This window comes from Mirounga leonina, unplaced genomic scaffold (assembly GCF_011800145.1).
Source record: "Mirounga leonina isolate KUSES-001 unplaced genomic scaffold, KU_Mleo_1.0 Mir_175, whole genome shotgun sequence".
Lineage (NCBI taxonomy): Eukaryota > Metazoa > Chordata > Mammalia > Carnivora > Phocidae > Mirounga > Mirounga leonina.
Window position 1 is genome coordinate 16,631,631 of NW_023270453.1, and position 20,537 is coordinate 16,652,167.

Here is a 20,537-nt window from a genome sequence, read left to right on the forward strand (position 1 = left end):
GTGATGTATAACATTTATTAGTTTATGTATTTTGAACCATCCTTGCATCCCAGGGATGAATCTCACTTGATCATGGTGTATCCCTTTAATGTGTTGCAAATTTGGTTTGCTAATATTTCCTTATGAATTTTTGTGTCTATGTTCATCAGAGACACTGACCTGTAGTTTTCTTTTCTTATTGTGTCCTTATGTGGCTTTGGTACCAGGGTCAAGCTGGCCTAATAAAATGAGTTTGAGAGTGTTCTGTCCTTTTTAATTTTTTAGAAGAGTTTGAGAAGAACTGGTGTTAATTCATCTTTACATGTTTGATGGAATTTGCCCATGAAGCCATCTGTTCTTGAGCTTTTCTTTGTCTGGAGGTTTTTGGTTACCGATTTGACCTTCGTACTCATTATTTATCTGATCAGATTTTCTTTTTTTAAAAAAGATTTTATTTATTTGATAGAGAGAGAGCACAAGTAGGCAGAGCGGCAGGCAGAGGGAGAGGGAGAAGCAGGTTCCTCACTGAGCAGAGAGTCTGATGTGGGGCTCAATCCCAGGACCCTGGGATCATGACCTGAGCTGAAGGCAGACGCTTAACTGACTGAGCCACCCAGGCGCCCCTGATCAGATTTTCTATTTCTTCATGATTCAGCCTCGGTAGGTTGTACCTTTCCAGGAATTTATCCATTTCTTCTAGGTTGTCCAGTGTGTTGATGTAGAGTTGTTTATAGCAGTCTCTTATGATCCTTTGTATTTCTGTGGTATCAGTTGTAATGTCTTCTCTTTCATTTATAATATTATTTATGTAGGTTCTGTTTTTTATTGGTTAATTTACTTAAAGTTTTGCCTCTTTTGTTAACATTTTTCTTAAAGGGCTGGGACCCTCTCTCTTTGAAATGTAAACATCAGAGAAGACAGGTTTCTGTCCCTCTGGGCACCTTGCTCCAGGCTATAATTGCCTGTTGTCATAGAGGTTTCATTTTTCCTTCAGAAAAAGTCAGTTAATTAGCAGAGATGGTTCTCCCAGTTACCATGCAAATTTAGAATTGAACTATACAATAATGCATCGCAAATGGTGGTATTAAGCCCTCTTACCTGAGGACAAGCTATCATTTATCTTGAAGATATATCTACTTGTTTATATAAAGGGATGACATTTCTTTCCAGTCTTTGTAACCTTATTAGCAGATTACCTGCGATGTTCATTGCAGTCTGGTTTAATGTACATTCAATAATAAAACCATTTACTTTCTTTTCTGCATGCATGCAGAGGAGTTTTCTGTGTTGGCAGGAGATTTTACTTTTAATTTTTCCCTGAACATGATTGAAGAGAAGCTTGACAGTCAGTGTCCCAAACAAGGTAAAGGAAGATTGCCATTTGATGTAACCATGGGCCCATCATTTCTACCTTCAGTGACATAATAAAGGACACAGAGCTACCTTCCCCTTCCAGAGTCCTCACTGGGGACTATCCAGTAATGCCCAGTGACATGGACACGTGGGACCCCTTTTGCTCTCGTTCCTACCCTCATCTGACTGAGTGAGCCATGCCAGCGTTGGCCTCCAGAACCACCTGGAGAATTGAGAAACCCCTCCTTCCTGTAGAAAGCTAAAAACAATGTATGGCATATCTGATTAGTACCTGGCATTGCATTCTGTAGGAAATACAAGGGGAGTGAGACTTTGACCTACCTGCGTATCAGGAATTTCTGCTTTGCTGCTATCAGAAATGCCACCCCAACCCTCTCTGCAAAATACTGCTGACTCACAGTGACCAGAGGCTTTTGGTGGCTTGTTAGAACTGCTGAAAACACAAACCTAGCTTGTCTGTGCTCACTCAGAGCCACACGGGTTCTCTCTTTTGATCCCAGCTTATTGGAAAGAGCTCATAAAATGAGGGCCATTCTTTTTTAAATCATTCTGTTTTTTTGCACTGTTCTAATAGTGTTTCCGAGGCTGGTGTCCACCTTCTCAGGAGGCAGGGAGTGGGGCCACTGGCCAAGGGTCTCTTGGTACACTTACGTTTTTAGGGCTTATAGTTTAGTATGTTTGCATTTGGCACAGGAACTAGAGAAGGTACAGGAAAAGAATAAATGGAAGTTCTAGAAGTAGCAGACATTACCCTGGAAATGGCACAGGGAAACAGTGCACCCCCTGCAGATACCTCGATAATTGAGGGCCAGAGCTGGGGAACCCCTCATCTCTCCCACCTCCAGCTGCACATGACTACACAGAGGCAAAGACCTATAGCCACAGCAAGGGCTGGGTAAGGAAAACAGATTGGAAATTACTTGTGTATGAATATGTGTGTGAGAAAGTTAAGAGTTTTGTTGAGCAAAATCCTTCCTCAAGAAAATATATTTGTACAATCTTTTTCCTTGAACTGTAAGATTTCTTAGGTCCTACAGTTGAAAATGCACTGTGGTCCTCTAAAGGGATATTGAGTCAGAGTCCATCCATGTCTCATTTTGTCCTTAGGGCTAGGTTAGCTCTCCACTGAAACTTACAGCGAGCAGCCTCCTCCAGGGATCACAATTGTTCCTGTGCATAGTTAGGCTGTGGTGGCCCTTGGCCACCATGGCCAACATGCTTGCATTGAATTGAAACTTTCCTCCATCATAAGCACTAGATCACCAAGGTCTCTTGGGAAATAGGCAGAGTAAAGAAGAAATACATTTTGTGGTAAAACAAACCTCTTGTTGACTCCAGAAAAGACTTTCTCTCAGCACATCTTTTAACCTCCTCAAGTCCAGCACTTTCTCATGACTTCCAGAAAGCTATCCAACTGTGTGTTGTTCACTAACCCCAACTCTGCCTCTTTTCCAGGGACTGATTCAAAGAGAGGACCACTCCTTCTTGCCCCTTCCCCTGAGGCTTTCCCACACAGCGTAACTTCTCCATGTGGGTCTCCCTCCCGGGCCTTGGCAGTGCCTGCCCTCTACCGTTGAGTCATGCATCCGAGGCTTGCCCTCCAGTGGGGAATGAGACAATTTGCCTTCTTCCTTTCTTGTTTCCTTCTGTCAGTTTTTCCTTTCAGTATCCATCTCCCCAAGTTTCGAGAGAGAAGCAGGCATCCCCTGTATGGTGCATGATGGTTACTTTTTCATCTGGCAGGAATGTGATAGTTTACCATAGAGGAAAAAATTCTCTGCTGTTATCAATTCTCAAGATGCCTGGATTCAATAGAGGGGGTTTCTCTGTCTAAGGTGAGCCCTCTGCTCCCTGGGCCACCACGTCTCCTTTGTCAGTTGTCAAGAAAAAGTTCCAGAGCTCTGCTGGTGGCTAGCAAGGCCCTCACTGCTGTGTGCACAACCTCCCACCGCCTCTTGCCAGGATAACGTCAGAATTACTGTCATCTGCTCTCCACCCCAGCTTATGTCTGTCATCCGAAGAGCCCGGGACTCCCAGCTCATTCCAGTCCCCTAAACCTTCTTCCCTGCACTCTGTCCCTCCTACTTCATGAGCATGGCTCACTCCTGGCTCACTTGAAAGCCCTCCTAGTGTTCCCTCTGGAACTGGGGCTCCATCCATTGTCATAAAATTCTAAATCCTGGACTTCTGTCCGCATACCCACCCCTTCCCTTTCTTTCTAGCCCAAACATGTTTCCTCCTCATGGATGCCGCTTTCTTGGCAGTGTGGAGATGGGGGTGGTGGCCCCCTGGAAACAGCCATGTCTCAGGCCACCTCTCATGGTTGTGGTCCCTGGCCTCCACCCTCACCATCATTCAGTCTCGTTCCTTGAAGATTTTAACTCCTAGTTCTGGCTCATTCTGTAATACTGTTTCTCTCTTCATTCCTGGCATTTTCAACATCCGCGCAGATACTGCATCTATGCTCTGGCGTCTTGTCTCCCCCACTGTCCCTGTTATAATGTAGGTTCTTTCCCTTTTTATTTATTATTTATTTATTTATTTATTTATTTATTTATTTATTTATTTATTCATGAGAGTCAGAGAGACAGAAAGGCAGAGGCAGAGAGAGAAGCAGGCTCCCCACCTAGCAGGGAGCCTGATGTGGGACTCGATCCTAGGACCCTGGGATCATGACCTGAGCCGAAGGCAGACCTTAACCATCTGAGCCACCCAGGCGCCCGGTTCTTTCCCTTTTATACAACACTCTTCAACCTCTACCTCATGTCTCTCTACTTTCCTGGTTCAATTCCTTCACAGATCTTTCTCCATTCACCACCTCTAATTCCCGTTCTCTCACCCCATGGGGGTTTTCAGCCTTATCATCCCACTAAAACCATTTTACTCAGGTCACTTGTGACTTCCATGATGCTAAATTTAATAGTGAAATGCTCAGTCCTTGACTGGTATAATCTACCAGCAGCATCTGCCATGGTTGGTACTCTACCCTTCTTAAATTATTTTTTATAACTAGGATCAATTAGTGAGCAATGCTGAAGAGAAAATTCAAACTCCCGTGACTTGCATGACATTTCTGGGTGCAGTTCCTGCAAGAGATGTCTGCAGGGACCTGAAAGAAAGACATGAAAGTCATTGGTTGATTCCAGTTTCATCTTTCAATAGCTGGAATCTGTAAGCCCAGCCCCACCTATCTCATTGTTGTTGGTAGCAATAAAGGACACTGGAGCCTTGTCTTCTCTTGGCTCTCTATCAGGAAAAGGGAGGAGAGACAGAACCAGATTAGCCGGGACTATGGACAGTGATGGACCTCAACCGGAGTTGTTCCGTGAAACTGAATGGTGGGCACATCATGCCTGTGCTCGGGTTTGGCACTCTTGCTTCTAATGACGTAGGTGGAACCCAGGTGACTGGAGGGTTGACCATGAACAGCCCTGGAAGGGTGGTCAGCAGACATGCACCCCATGCCTCGTGCACTCTAGGTGATGAATCCTGGCAGGACTCATTTGGGTCTTCATTTCATGATCTCTAACTTTGCCCTAAGTGGGATGGTGAGCTGTTGATTCTGGGGATCCAGAGGTGATCATTTTGAGGGTGAATTATTTATTATTATTATTTTACTGCAATGCATACTGAATGCTTACTGTGTATTTTAAGTGCTTTCCATGCATTATTATTATTTTTTTAATTCCTCAACAACACTCCTGGGTAAGTGCTATTCTTTCTTATTTCTCACCTGTTTAAAATCTGAGCTGGGGCTGCCCCTCCTGCCGCCACCTGCTGCCTCGGTCAGAGCCACTCTGCTCTTTGTTAGAAGCTCCTCATGGGCAGTGGGTGCAGAGGGCAGGATGACATGACCGCTTCATAGCCGCTTTGCTGTTAGGTTCATTGACGCATCACCAAAATCTTTCATCCTTGGAGAACCTGCTATTATTTCAAGCAGTAGGTTAGTGCCTGAACTATCACCAGCTAATGGCTCTCAGACAAGGCCAGTTTGTTTGCGTGACATAATTATCTCATGTCCACCATTATAGCTTAAGCAGAGGGTATGTTCTTCCATATTTATATCCAACCTACTGTTGTTAAAGACAGAAAAGTGCCACAGAGGATAGAATCAAAACAGCCCATTATCTCCACACTGACCCAAAGTAACACGTGCCTGTGCTTTGTATGGTGCAAAAGGTACAGAGTAAGATGGGAACCTCTCTTCCACCCTGAGCAGAGTTCTTTTTCTGAATGTGACCCCCCCAGCCCCACACTAGTGTCCTGTGGGTCATGGCAGAAGCAAGAAGCATGTTCCAGCATCTGTGCATGCAACTTCTTTCACTGAGGCAAGTGTCTTTTCAGCCTCACCTAGCCCCCTGTATGTGAAGCCAGTGTGTGCATTTTATCAGAGGCTGAGATAAATATTAGAATAAATAAACGAGCATTTGACACAGTGGGCAGAAAGGAATAATACCCCTTCTGATCTCATGAGTGAGGCTCTCAAGAAAGTACAGGTGGAATATGTCATTATTAATGAATAAAGCAATTAACCAATTCAAGTCATGATTAAGCTTCTACTTGGTGTTAAAATCTACCCCAGCGGTGATGAGAGTTTGCACAGAAGATAGCTCCATGTCTTTGGGGCTTCGACAGCCAGAGGAAGATGCCTGATGCCCGGGACAACAGCCACTTAACAAGGCTCAATGTTAGATCGCCAGGTGCCAGGAGAAGTGAGGGGTTCAGAAAGAGGAGGCTGATGGGAGCTGGGATGTGCTGGGAAGGCTTCCAGGAGGAGGTGAGCTGAGCTTAAGTGAGGCTGGAAGTCAGACTCAGACATTCTAAAGGGCAGTGTGACGGCTCCATTTCAGTAGAAGAGGCCACTCCAGCATGACTGGAATCTCGAATGGCTGGCAGAGGGACGAGGAATACTCTGGCGGCCCGCAGACCCAGTTGGCGCAGCGGAGGGTGTCCCCTGGTATAAGTCTTGGTTTTGTAGTTGTTGTAAAGACAGATCTTTAATGACAACATCATGAATAATTTTGAAATGTCGTTACAACTTTTTAAAAAGATTCCAGTCATGCGTCACTTCCGCTGCTCTAGGCTGCTGGCCTAACGGGGCAATCACTGAGGGGTCCGAGCACCTGCTTCCTGTGCCCTTGTCCAGTGGTACTTGCTCAAATTGTCCATTCACAGTTATTACCAGGTACAGAAGCACCCAGGGCTGCCCTAGTGACTTCTCTGAATTCCAGACATCCTCCTCCCTGCCGCCATTATTCAGAGACCACTCTCTCTACTTCTGAAAAACAGGTGGCCGCCAGGGCATTAGTTAGGTGGAACCCTTACTAGGTCACTTGGTTGAAGGTTTCCCTCCTGGGAACCAGAATCATGAATCTGGCGCATCCTGAAGCTGAGCAAACGGACAACAGAAACTCCCCAAGCGGATAACTAGGAGTGGGGATGATAGTGTGGCAGGTGCGGTTGTCCCACCCGTACGCTCCCCGTGAACCCCTGGCACTTAGCCTGACTTCCAGCTGCCCGCGTTTGCATCTCCTCACCTGAACGCCGGGGACTTATGCAAAGCCTCCAGGAGCAGCCCGTAGCAATTTACTGACTGGAATTATCTAGGAACATTCTCTGTCCCTCGCTTCTTGGGAGCTATATGTTTCCCATGAGCTTGGGGTTCATAGTGGCAACTGTGATAGAGCAGTGTTTACTGGCTCTCTTCCTTCTCCCACTTGCCCACACCCCCACTGGTGTACCCTTTGCCCCTCCAGTAAATTACTTGCTTTGGGATCCTTGCCTCGGTTTCACCATCTGGAGGAACCCACACTAATTCAAAGAGGCCACTTGTACTTCTAGCCCTTGGTCACTGAATCAGGTATGAGGATCGTGGCACCACATGATTGTTACTAGTTCAAAGTAACATATCGCATCTTCAATGACAGTGTCCTAAACCTACAGTGTCCTTCCTCGCAACCTGGCTCTTGTGGTTGTACCCTCAAGAAGCCGTTCGACATTCTGTCATGCCCGTCGCTTCTGGAAGATGCAGTATCTTCAGAGAACCAATGCATTCTGTGGTCAGGAGCTCATTGGTGCATATCCTTCACTATAAAGGGGTCAAAGCGCTAGTGCATGAGATCCTGTAATGACAAGCCAAACTCTCTGAGAGCTCTTACATCGTAATGCTGGCCGAGGGACTGTGAAGGGGACATACATAGAAACTCATCCATAGAACGTGGTAGTCTCAGTAAAGATGAATTCCTTGCTTCCCTCCCCACTGGGGTGGGGTGTTTAATACAATCAACTTGCCACTCAGGGGCTGGCTTGCCTCCTCGAGGAATGGTACCTTACCAAGACTTGGTATCAGTCTCTGCTGCTGCTGAGAGGTCACACATTTACAAACAGTGGGATCTAAAAGAGCTCTAGTGAGAAGTAGCACATGAAGTTGGCCCAGGCGCAGTCTTAATCCCTTCCAGTATGTCTGTTCCATTCATGGGCCCATAGTGTGAGGCCTGTGGTGGTCAGGTAGAGAGGCGAAGTAGCGTCCAGTGGTCAACACATCTTCTCTCCCTGATTACTGAGAACCTCTCCCAAAGACTCTGGTGGCCACAGAAATTCCCAGGCAGAGTCATGGGTGCTTCCAGCTGGAAGACTCTGGGTGAGTGTGCACGGATATGTTTAGTGCCAAGCTCATAGAATGACAATTGTGTCACAATGATGGGCATCATGTAGTATATTTCTCCTTTAATTCTCTCTCAATCTCCCTGAAAATCAGCCATTATTTTCCTTTAATCCAACTGGTATACTATTGATTTGTTTTTTGTCAGCTTTACTGAGGTAAAATTCACAAAATTGTAAGATATTTAAACTGCACGACATGATTATTTGATATATGTATACATGGTGAGAATATTCATCCCATCAAGTCTAACACATCCCTCACTTCACATATTTATGCCTTCATTTCTTTTCTGGTGAGAACATTTATCTTCTATCTTCTTAACAAATTTCAATTCTACAGGACGGTGTTATCAACAATAGTTACCATGATATACATGAATTCCTCAGACCTTGTTTTATAGCTGAAAGTTGGCACCATTTTACTAATGTCTCCCCATTTCCCCAACTCCTGGCCCCTGGCAATCCCTTTTCTACTTTCTGTTTCTAGGAAATGGAATTTTTTTTTCAGATCCTGTATATAAGTGACACCATGCAGTAGTTGTCTTTCTCTGTCTGTCTGCCTTATCTCACTTAGCATAGGTTCATCCATTTGTTGCAAATGGAGGATTTCTTTCTTTAAAGCTGAATAATATTCCATTGTGTGATATATACATATAAAGAAAATGTGATATATATATACATATATATATATACATATACATAATTGGATGGAGAATGGCTATTATGGCCTCATTTTCAATTCTAAACCAAAAATACATGCCGTCCCTTTTATCCTGTCTCTGTCTCCTGTAACCATATCTATGTACATCTATATACTTAGAAGTTCTCTCTAGCGTCAGAAGCTTTCCTCTTAGTTACTTCCATACAACGAATTCCTTATTGAGTGAGAGTTGATTTTCTGTGTCCCTGGTGAAGCCTGTTTCACTAACTCCTCTGAGATGAGAGGTCTGTGCCCCCAGAGTACAGGTTTGTTACCGAGGCTTGCGTCACCCCCCCCAGGGGAGCAGGGGACACGCAGAAATAGCTGGCCAACATGCCTTTAAGGAAATACATTACTTCTCTGTGTCAGGTGGATTACCAGCCCTCCTAATTTATATTTTATAGGTTCCTAAAAGCAAGGCCGGTGAGGCCACCAAAGTGGCGATTGACGTAGGTTTCCGACACTTCGATGCAGCATATGTCTATCAAAATGAGGAGGAAGTTGGCAAGGCCATTCGAGAGAAGATCGCTGAAGGCACCGTGAAGAGAGAGGACACATTCTACACCACCATGGTGCTCTGGACCAGTGATGGGAAGTCACTGCTAGATACATTATCTTGCAAAACACAAAAAAACACCTTTGGTCTTGGTTTGAATAATTTATGTACCTTCTCACATCGTAGGGACCCATTGTAGAAAAGTAGAGAACGAAGAAAGCTTGCTTTGCTCGAAGCATGTGAGAGGTAGGAGAGCAGACCGCATTCACACGTGAAACATGATTAGTGATATGTATGTTTTTTATCCATTGTATGGCTCAGCTGAGCCACCACAGGTGGGGTCCACTCCTTTTATTCTTCAGCAGATTCTCTCAGGACATATCCACGTGTGGTTGACCTAGTATTCACAGAAGGGAGCCTGACTCAAAAATAGGTTCTTCAAGTCAGCATTGAATTTCCTGAGATTTGTAAAATGTTCTTAGGTGGAAAACGGTGCTTCCAATGTCAAGAGAGCAGGGGTCTCTACAGAATGACCCTATGAGTGTCTCCATCAGGGACACCCTGTTTCTAGAAAGTGGCAGAACTCTTTCCAGGCAGATTCTGTTCCCCTTGCCTGACACTTCCTGACTCTCCCTTCAGAGATGACTTTCTGACCTGTGGGATGTTTGGGCTGCTCTCCCTGGCCCATCCAAGTTCATTCAGTTTTCCTACCATCACTCGAATACAGCTCAGTGCCCCTGAAGGACCCCAGTCACACCAAGCGATGAATTTAGTCCCGGCGTTTCTTATTTTTAGACCACCCCAGTGACTCGTTACTCACTTCTCAATCTTGTAACTGAGATGTTTAATTTTGGTCCCCAAATGTGTGAAATCACTTCTTTTGGTCACTGCAGCTTTGGACTACTTTCCATTCCCCGGAATTGGTTCGACCAGCCCTGGAAAGATCACTGAAGGCACTTCAGCTGGACTCTGTGGATCTCTTCATTACATTTGCCACTCGCCATGAAGGTCCGCTTCTGCTTTTCCTTGTTATGCCCATCACTGGTGCCACACCTTGTTTCCTCCTTCCTGACAGCTTGTCAGGGTTCTGACTGAGAGGTGGGCTTGGGTGTGGTGCATAGAATTGCTCCATAACTTATGACTCTCGTTGACACTTCTGTCATCTCACCCCTGAGATTTTTTTTTCCTCATCCCATAGCCTGCAGAATGATTGAAATTCAATGATCTCTTTGTCTCTACCTCAAAGAGTTGAGGACAGTGCCTTACATGTCTAAGTGATGTGTTCCTGTCTGTGATCCCTTAGCGATCAGTGTCCTCAAGAACGTTAAGTTATAACTGACTGCATCGATATGGGAAACCCCTACCTCTGTAGGGAAAGAGTCCCTCCCATATGGACCTCTCAGCCCAATCATGATATGGTACCGTGGGTTGGTCCTCACTGCACCCCTGGGCTTCTTTGGGCTTCGCTGATCCAACCTCTCATCAGAGTGGACATTCACTGACCATGTCTGGTAACCTCACCATCTCTGACAGGTTGTCATAAACTGAAGCTGAAACACATTGCTTATTAGTAAAGGGAGTTCCTATCATCCAAACCAGCCTGTCCTTGTGAAATCAATTCCAACAGTACGAAAACTGATTCTTGGCAGAGTTTAGGGGTGTGTGTGGATAGGAGGGAGAGGAGGTACTTAGTTACAGTCTCTCCTGATTCTTGTTCTCCGCCCTCTCCCCATTTCTTCTCCACAACACACACACCTGCATGCACAAATTCACACATACACTCTCATCAGTAATCACAACTTTTTAAAGGTCATGTGACCAAGCTCCTTAGGCACCAGAAAGGTCATTCTTTAAACAAACCTTCTTCCTCCTTTTCTCTCCTCTCGGTATTCCAGCCTGGGGAGGAGCTTATGCCCAAGGATGCCAACGGGGAGGTTATTTTACAGACGGTGGACCTGTGTGACACGTGGGCAGTAAGTATGGCTACTAGACCCGAGAGGCACTGTGCAGTGAGGTAGAGGTCACTGGGTGGGGAGTCAGGAGACATGGGTTCTGGCTCCATCAATTGTCTGCTCTCAGACAGGTGGCTGAGCCTCAACGTACATCAGTGTTCTCATCTATACAGCAAGGGCGTTGAACAAGATGGCCTCTTAGGTCTATTTTTAATTTAACTTCTGTGGTTCTAAGTGGAGGTTTCTTTGCTCCATGGATCAGGTTGAACCTGCCAGCCCCATAAGGGGGATTGTCAGCAGCAAGCTCAAAAGGAGGTAGAGCTCTATCCGGCACAAGTAAATGCACCCACAGAGGGAGGGAAGGACTGCTGTCTGACTTAGCAGAAGGGTGGGCTGTAGGAGCGAAGCCTGCCCTTGTGTACCCCATTCCATACACTTTTTTCACCATTCAAGGAAAGAGGAAGCAGAAGGATCTTCCTTTGGTGGAAAACCTGGGAGTTCCTCTTTGTCCTTGACCCTGATACCATTTGTTAAAGAACTGTTATGGGCTTAATAGCAGCAAAACAGGTGCCGCGGAAGAGAGCGGGGAGCTGAGGGGCAACTTAAAAGCTTTTCAATGTCTATTTGTTGTCCTGGTTGTGCATGTTAATGGACTCAAGGAAACAAAACGTGTACATAGCGATAAAGTATCATAGGAAATAATATATGTATATGATAAAACTGGTTCAGTCAAATCATTATATATGCTAAAAACAGATTTCCTGGTTTTGAAAAGTTCAATGTCAAATGCAAGGGCCAAAGTACACTAAAGATTTGCCTCATGTTTCCCTCCTCCCCAGGCCATGGAGAAGTGTAAAGATGCAGGTTTAACCAAGTCCATTGAGGTATCCAATTTCAACTACAAGCAGCTGAAAATGATCCTGAAGAAACCAGGGCTCAAGTACAAGCCTGTCTGCAACCAGGTGAGCCCACAGCCCACAGGAGACTACCTTGCTTCCTGCCCTTCATACCCTCTTCCTTAATGTATGGGACCCAAATTTCTGGCTCATGTCCACTGCTTAGGGGATTGTTCCTTTTATTACAAGAGGAAATGCCAAAGGAGGAACAGGTTGAGGGGAGTGGGAAGGGTATGATTTCCACTTCTCAGATTCCTCTGAGACGTCCAAATGGGAGATGCTGAGTTGGCAGACGGCAGTGCTGGTCTGGAGCTCAGGAAGTCGGTCAGGGCTGGAGGTGCAGATTTTGGAGTCCTTGCTTTATGGGTGGTAATTAAACTCACAGAAATGGATTAGCGTTTCTGGGAGCAAATTTCCAGTTTATTCTGAGATAGGATAAACTGGAAGGGCAGGAAAGTCAACATTTAATTAAGGATCAGGCAAAGGGGCACTGGTTAGGAGACTGAATATGAGTTGCCAAGTTGGGAGAGAGAACATGGTGGAAGCCAAAGGAGAGGGTTGAAAAGGTTTGAGTGAGTCATCGGGGTGGGGGGGACAGTCCTTGGTGAGGAGCTGCCAGTCTAAATAGGGGTGGAAAATGCCACTGGACTTCATGACATGGGCTGCATGGGAAAGCCCACAGGAGCAGTGGCGGGGCAGTGAGAGAGGAGCTGAGAAGAGAAGGAAAGAAGTGGAGAGTGAGGAAAGGGAGAAGTCATAATTAAAAGAAATAATTTTTAAAAATAACTCTCAACACCCAAAAAACAAATAATCCAATCAAGAAATGGGCAGAAGACATGAACAGACATTTCTCCAAAGAAGACATCCAAATGGTCAACAGACACATGAAAAATGCTTCACATAGCTCGGCATCAGGGAAATCCAAATCAAAACCTCAATGAGATACCACCTCACACCATTCAGAATGGCTAAAATTAACAAGACAAGGAAACGACAGATGTTGGCGAGGATGCGGAGAAAGGGGAACCCTCCTACACTGTTGGTGGGAATGCAAGCTGGTGCAGCCACTCTGGAAAACAGTATGGAGTTTCCTCAAAAAGTTGAAAATAGAGCTACACTATGATCCAGCAATTGCACCACTGGGTATTTATCTCACAGTTACAGATGTAGTGATCCGAAGGGGTACATGCAGCCCGATGTTCATAGCGGCAATGTCCACAATAGCCAAACTGTGGAAGGAGCCGAGATGTCCTTTGACAGATGAATGGATAAAGATGTGGTTCCTAAATCCAATGGAATATTACTCAGATATCAGAAAGAATGAATACTTATCATTTACATCGATGTGGATGGAACTGGAGGGGATTATGCTAAGTGAAATAAGTCAATCAGAGAAAGACAATTATCATATGGTTTCACTCATATGTGGAACATAAGAAATGGTGCAGAGGATCATAGGGGAAGGGAAGGAAGCCTGGATGGGAAGAAATCAGAGAGGGAGACAAACCATGAGAGACTTAACTCTGGGAAACAAACTGAGGGTTGCTGGAGGGGAGGTAGTTGGGCAGATGAGGTAACTGGGTGATGGCATTAAGGAGGGCACGTGATGTGATGAGCACTGGGTGTTATATGCAACTGATGAATTACTGGACACTACATCTGAAACTAATGATGTACTATATGTTGGCTAATTGAATTAAAAATAACGCCATATGTTGCCAATTTTCAAACACTATTATATTGTAGTTTTATAGCCCTTTTGTAAAAGAGCTTGAAAATGAGGCAAGAAACCATTCACATATTTATACTCTTCATCTTAGTTATTTTACTTCTAGGAATCTATTTGCAGAAAATAATTTAAAATGTGTTAAAATATGTCCCTCGGTCCTTCCTTCCTTCCCTTTGTCTTCCTCCTCCTCCTCTTTATCTCTCAATTTATTTGTGAAAGAAACTAAGCCTTTTTTCTTTTAAATTTTCCCACACAATTGGTTTTACTGACTGATGCCTGTGATACAGTTTGACATGTTACTCCGTCTTTTGTGCTTCCTGTAAACTGGAGGTTAGGTCTAAAGATGTGATCATATGCACATGTCATTGTGAATTCATGAGTTTTAACAGATGGGATGTTTTCCCATCCAGTGCAGTCGCCGTTCTTATCCATGAGCAAATGGTTCACAATTTTGGTCAGCAGAAGCCTCCTCTTCCTCTTTGTCTTATCCATCTTCTTTACTCTCAGGACTGTAGGATGTTCTAGGATCAATTTGTAGCTTTTTTGTTCAGACCTGGAATCATCCAGCTTTCTAAGGAATCTTGGTTTCTTTTAGTAGGAAATGGCATTTAGAGGCCACAACCTGAGCATAATGGTCTCTAATCATTTTAAATACTAATAAAAAAATAAGAAGAGGGGCACCTGGGTGCCTTAGTCAGTAAAACATCCCATTCTTGATCTCAGCTCGGTCTTGATATCAGGGTCGTGAGTTCAAGCCCTGCATTGGGCTCTGCGTTGGGTGTGGAGCCTACAGAAGAAGAAGAAAAAGGGAAGAAGGGGAAGAAGGAGAAGAAGAAGAAGGAGGAGGAGGAGGAGAACAGGAAGGGGAGGAGGAGGAAGAAGAAGAAAATTGTTTAATTACATTTGAAAATTGATAGCATCTGAAGGTATTTCAGAAGGACATGAGAAAAATAATCTGAAAATATAGTATATATGTTAATAGAGTATCAGATATTTCTTCAAAGGACTTACCAAATTTACATGTCATTGGCTTATGTATTTTGACATCTTTTGGTCTTGGCAATTTACAGGTGGAATGTCATCCTTACCTCAACCAGAGCAAACTCCTGGAGTTCTGCAAGTCCAAGGACATCGTTCTTGTTGCCTATAGTGCCCTGGGATCCCAAAAGGACCCAACCTGGTAATAAGAATATCAAAGTGAACCTATGTCAACAACTCTATGATGACGAAACACTTTTATTAACATTTTAATGTGGAAAGACTCAAACATCAGAAAGTAAACATGATCATGTAGCGAGTTCCCATGTACCATCACCGAGCTTCAAAAATCACCCACCTTCTCACAATCTTGCTTCATCCATGCATCCATCTATTCCAAACTCCACTCCAAATGGTATTTATTAAGTTATTAATAATGTTATTAATAATGTTGTTTATTAATTTGATGGTAAAATTTGCACAGCATATCATGCATAATTCTTAGCTGTATAATTTTGACAAATGGATGTACAGTATAACCCACACCCCTACCATGATACAGAAACTTGCTATCTCCTAAGACCGTTCTTTTGTGTTTCTTCCCAGAAAGTTCTTCCTCACCATCTTTTTTTTAAAGTATTTATTTTAATTCCAGTTAGTTAACACACAGTGTTATGTTAGTTTCGAGTGTACAATACAGTGAGTCAACACTTCCATACAACACCTGGTGCTTATCACAGCAAGTGCCCTCCTACATCCCCATCACCTGTTTCCACCCTCCCTCCATCCCCCCTCCCCTCTGGTGACCATCAGTTTGTTCTCTGCAGTTAAGAGTCTGTTTCTTGATTTATCTCTTTCTCTCTCTCTCTTATTTTTTCCCCTTGGCTTGTTGGTTTCTTAAATTCCACATGAGTGAAATCATCAGGTATTTGTCTTTCTCTGACTGACTTATTTCCCTTAACATTATACTCCCTAGCTCCATCCATGTCATTGCAAATGGCAAGATTTCATTCTTTTTTATGGCTGAGTAATATTCCATTGTATATATACACCACCTCTTCTTTATCCATTCATCAGCCAATGGACACTTGGGCTGCTTCTGTATCTTGGCTATTGTAAATAATGCTGCTATAAACATCGGGGAGCATGTATCCCTTTGAATTAGTGTTCTTGTATTCTTGGGTAAATACCCAGAAGTACAATTGCTGGATCGTAAGCCAGTTTTATTTTTAACTTTTTGAGGAACCCCCATAATGTTTTCTTCCTTACCATTTTTTCTGATTTCCTTTTTCAATTTGGATTAGTTTGGTATGTTTTAGGACTTCATAAATAAAAGAAGTCATAGAGTACACACTCTTTGTGTCCAGCTTCTTTGGCTTAGTGTAGTATCTGTGAAATGCATCTGTGTTGTTGCAAGTGTCTAGTTTATTCTTGTTTGCTGCTGTGTAATATTTCATTGTATGGGCACATACCCCACAAGTTGTTTCTCTGGTCATCTGTTGATGGAAACATTAATTGTTTCCAGTTTGGTGTAATCATGAATGAATCCCTATGAATATTCATGAAACTCTCTTTTAATCACACCATATTATACCCACTGCTCTCAATCATCTGGAGAATCTGGGGAAAGGTGACAGCACACTCTAGATGTTCAGTTCCACACCCTTCAAATCTGGGTCTTTTGCTCTCAGGGTGGCAGGGGGTAGCCCATCCCTCTTGGAAGAGCCCATCTGGAATGCCATTGCCAAGAAACAAAACAGAAACCCAGGCCAGGTGGCTCTGCACTTCCAGCCGCAGCGGGGGGTGGTGGTCCTGGCCAAGAGCTTCAGCGAGAAGAGACTCAAAGAGAACTCTGAGGTATAGGCACAGCGGTATTTTTCCAAAGTGAGGAATGGGTGCTGTGTTGGGGACTGTCTCTCTTGCTTTTCAGCAAGTGCCCATGTGCATTCATTCCCAGGCATCTCTCCCCGTGTGCCATGGGGCAGCTAGGCAGGTAGGAGAGAGAGTACGAGTCTGAGTCCTAGGCTTTATGGTCTTTAGTTCTGGCTTTACCTCTTCCTAATTTTGTGACCCTGAGCACATTTTACCTCTATGCTCCTTACAGGAGGCCTTCCATGCAGTAAAGAACTTTTAAAACCCTGGTTCCTCTCTTTTACCTTCTCCACCTGATGAACTCCAATGTGTATTTCAATATCAAACCCAAGTAGGATTAGCTGCTCTGTGAAACCATCAGCAGTTTGACCACCATAGCACTTGGCATGGCTGTGTGGGTTTTTCCTTATTAAACTCAAATTGCTTGTTTATATGTCAGTGTGCTCTCCAGGCTGTGAGACCCTAAATGTCATGACCCTCTCTGGGTCATCTTATAACACCTTGTCCCCAGCAGAGCTCCCGGCAGGTAGGAAGCTAGGTATAAGTTTATGGACTGGCCAAATTAACAAATGAATGAGTAGTGTTGCCCTAAACCCTCTCTCATATATCTCCTGGTGCCTCAGAACAGTAGTGTTCTTCAGCTTACTTTGTTGTGAACTCCAGCGAATTGTGACAAACTGTGGGAGCCCTAGCCCGTCCTAATGACAACAAAAATTTCATCCTGAGTATAGTATTTGCACAAGATGATATTGTGGAGCATATTATTTAAAAGCATTTGCTCTAAAACCTTGAAGCCATAGATTTAGTTCATTCAATTTATGGAAATATCCAATAGGTAAATCTAATCTCATTGTTAAACCAATCAGAAAAAGATCCCATTTTATTTTTCAATTCAACTCCATATATTAATACATATCCGCATGACAATATATCACTTCTGGAGTATATTTGTAACATGAATGATAGATGGATGGAGAGATGATAGATGATAGATAGATAGATGATAGATAGATAGGTGGATAGGTAGAGGCACCGAGTTTTCTGCAAAATCATCCCCTGGATGAAATAATGAGTTTCCTGCTTTAATATTTCTTACCAAAGATCTGTCTGCTTTGCTATTAATTCCCTCTCAATTAGGTGCTATGTATCTTCAAATAAAAAATCTGGACGTAAGTAAGAGAGACTTTATTCAAAAGGGAGAACTGTCTGGATGTAAGATCAATCCCTAAGTGTCTCAGAGATCAATCAGAAAGATTTTTCTCTTACAGGGAAGAGCAAACACAACTAGGAAGAGAATGGTGTTTGGGGTTGGAATGAGCAGGTGGTTGACTGAACCGCAGATCGGGAAATGCCTTTTTCCGAAGTCAACAGATTCTTGAAGAGGTCTTTACAGGGGAGCTGCTCTTCCTTCCAGTGCTTGCTTAAGCTCAAGCTTGTGTCAAATTGTAGGTGGCTCTGGGGAAGGAAAAGCCTGATTACAGTTTGGTTGATTTTGTCCAGATTGTCCAGCTGTCCCTTTGGTTGGACAAAAAGGAGTTTTTTCTTTTCTGTTGCAAGCAATTCACTTAGAACGATTTGGGATTGTGTGTTATGAGCCTTTTGTGGAGTGGAGCAGCAGAGAGGGGGTGGAGAAGAATGGGGTGGGAGGTGAACTTGGGCCAGCACCCCTAGGAGCTGATGGCAGGGATTGCCCCCCTCCCAGTGCACCCCTTTCCCACCCCCCTGCCCAGCTGAAAAGAACTGAAGCTCTCAGGTAGAAGCCAGCTGCGTTGGAGAGAGTTCAATTTAGTTCTTTCCTTCCTTTCAGGTTTTTGACTTTGAATTGACTCCAGAAGACATGAAAGCAATTGAAGGACTCAACAGAAATTTCCGATATTTCAAACTACTATTGTAAGTGACTTGTATGTTGTATTTCACGGGTCGTTGGTTGTTTTCTGCGGTGTGGAGGTCAGCAGAGGAACTACACTCCCCTAAATCGGGAACAAAGGCCCGATTTCCACATAGCAGTGAAACTGGAGCTTCCCGTAGACTGCAGACTGGAGGTTTACTCTGGAGCTCAGGGTCTGACGTGACGGCAGTGTGAGCAGGGACCCAGAACACCGGGAGCACAACTGCTAACGTCTGCATCATCGGGAATTCACTACTTTCCTGCCCTAGTCTTGTGCCTGGCGTACCCCCACTCGGGGCTGACTGACCCATTAGACACAGAAGGCACAGTGCCCACAGTCCACTCTACTTCTGGGGGGCCTATGGAAATGCTTCGTCTTTAATTCTTTTTAAAATCAGGAGAAAAAAAGGATTCCATTAATAATGACTATGTAATAATGAGTCCCTCCTGGATTCTATTTATCCTAACACAATTGTAAAATGTAATGTTAATATTTTTATGGAGGAGTGTGGCCCACGAAGGCAAATGTACATTTTTTCCTTGGCGGGTATTCTTTTTTTTTTTTTTTTTTTAAGATTTTGTTTATTAATTCATGATAGACAGAGAGAGAGAGAGAAAGAGAGAGAGGTAGAGGGAGAAGCAGGCTTCCTGCAGAGCAGGGAGGCCGATGCGGGACTCCATTCCAGGACCCCAGGATCATGACCTGTGCCGAAGGCAGACGCTTAACCATCTGAACCACCCAGGCACCCCTTGGCGGGTATTCTTTTCCCTGTTTCTTTCAGATCCATTTGTTTCAAATGCATCTTTTTGTTGGCTTTTTCTCAGCTGTGTAATGTCACTGAACTGAATTATAAATGGGTCATGAAATTAATTGACCCTCAAGTTGGTGACTCATGTGTCCCCAGTGGTATACAGATAAGATTCTTTGGATTTCTCTGGTTTCTTGAGTCAAGACGGACTCCCGAGTTGCCTTTGTCCATCAGGAGGTGATCCTATGGGAGCCCCTGCTTCCTTTGACTTTGACTTATTCATATTCCAGTTGTTCAGTTAGACTGCAGGGGTGTCTCAGGATGGAGGAGAAGGAAGACTAGTCAAATTGACAGGTGTTCGCAAGGGAGTTTAAAGATAAGGGGATTAAGATTTTAGTTACAGAATAAGAATTTAGTTTCGAACGAAAGATTGTCAGTAATACTGATTACTGAACAACAAGTATTCTCTTAAATTCTAAATTAAGAAGACAGTAATCACATTTTGTAGGTATGGTTATTTAGGTGTACATATTATCTTCTCAATAGACTGGGAGTTCCTTAATAGAAGGACCCTGTGTTGTCGAGGGAGCTCCTTATATATTTGCTGAACGCATGCGTAAAAAAACAAAAACAAAACAAAAAAGCAGCAAAATCCTCACTGTGACTTTTCTCACCAATAGGGGCCGGTTCCACCTGGGGATGAAGTGACCACAATATTTGTGCCCCAGGACTTACCCTTCTTGTAAACTGCCACCTAGATCAGGCTCTGTGTCTGTATTACGGGGGCACGTGCACTGGGCATGCAGGTGGACTCTGCTCGGGGCTCGGGAGCTTCAGTGTGCGTGCGCCCCAGGGGACAAGAGGTTTGGTGGGGGGCGGTGTGTGGCTGCGGACTTGGAGGTTTTAGCCCGGCCTGCCTGCGTAACCAAAGAAACCCTCTGGAACCCTGGGAGGCAGAGTAACAAGTTCATGTCCTTCCTTCTCTTTCAGTGCTGTGGATCATCCTCATTACCCGTTTTCTGAAGAATACTGACCATGAGCTATCACCATTTGCTCTAGCAGAATTTCTCAACTTCCAGGGCTTGGAGAGGACTTCTGTGTGTGGTGAAGGTGATTAAAAGGAGTGTCTGTGGCTTTCGGCTGTTTGCCTTTCTTTCTTTCCCTTTTTCTTTCTTTCTTTCTTTTTTTCTCTTTCTTTCTTTCTTTCTTTCTTTCTTTCTTTCTTTCTTTCTTTCTTTCTTTCTTTCTTTCTTTCTTTCTT

General features: G+C 44.1%; 1 protein-coding gene across 1 annotated transcript; it reads left to right on the top strand.

Moving 5' to 3' along the window:
• Positions 1-4,654: 4,654 nt before the first annotated feature.
• Positions 4,655-20,225, top strand: LOC118021623 (aldo-keto reductase family 1 member C15-like). Its single transcript, XM_035021732.1, is given in 10 exon segments — positions 4,655-4,741; positions 9,121-9,288; positions 10,106-10,194; positions 10,196-10,220; positions 11,108-11,185; positions 12,004-12,126; positions 14,860-14,969; positions 16,459-16,624; positions 18,447-18,529; positions 19,957-20,225. Coding segments are annotated over 10 exon segments (957 nt in total). The 3' UTR covers positions 19,985-20,225.
• Positions 20,226-20,537: the final 312 nt, after the last annotated feature.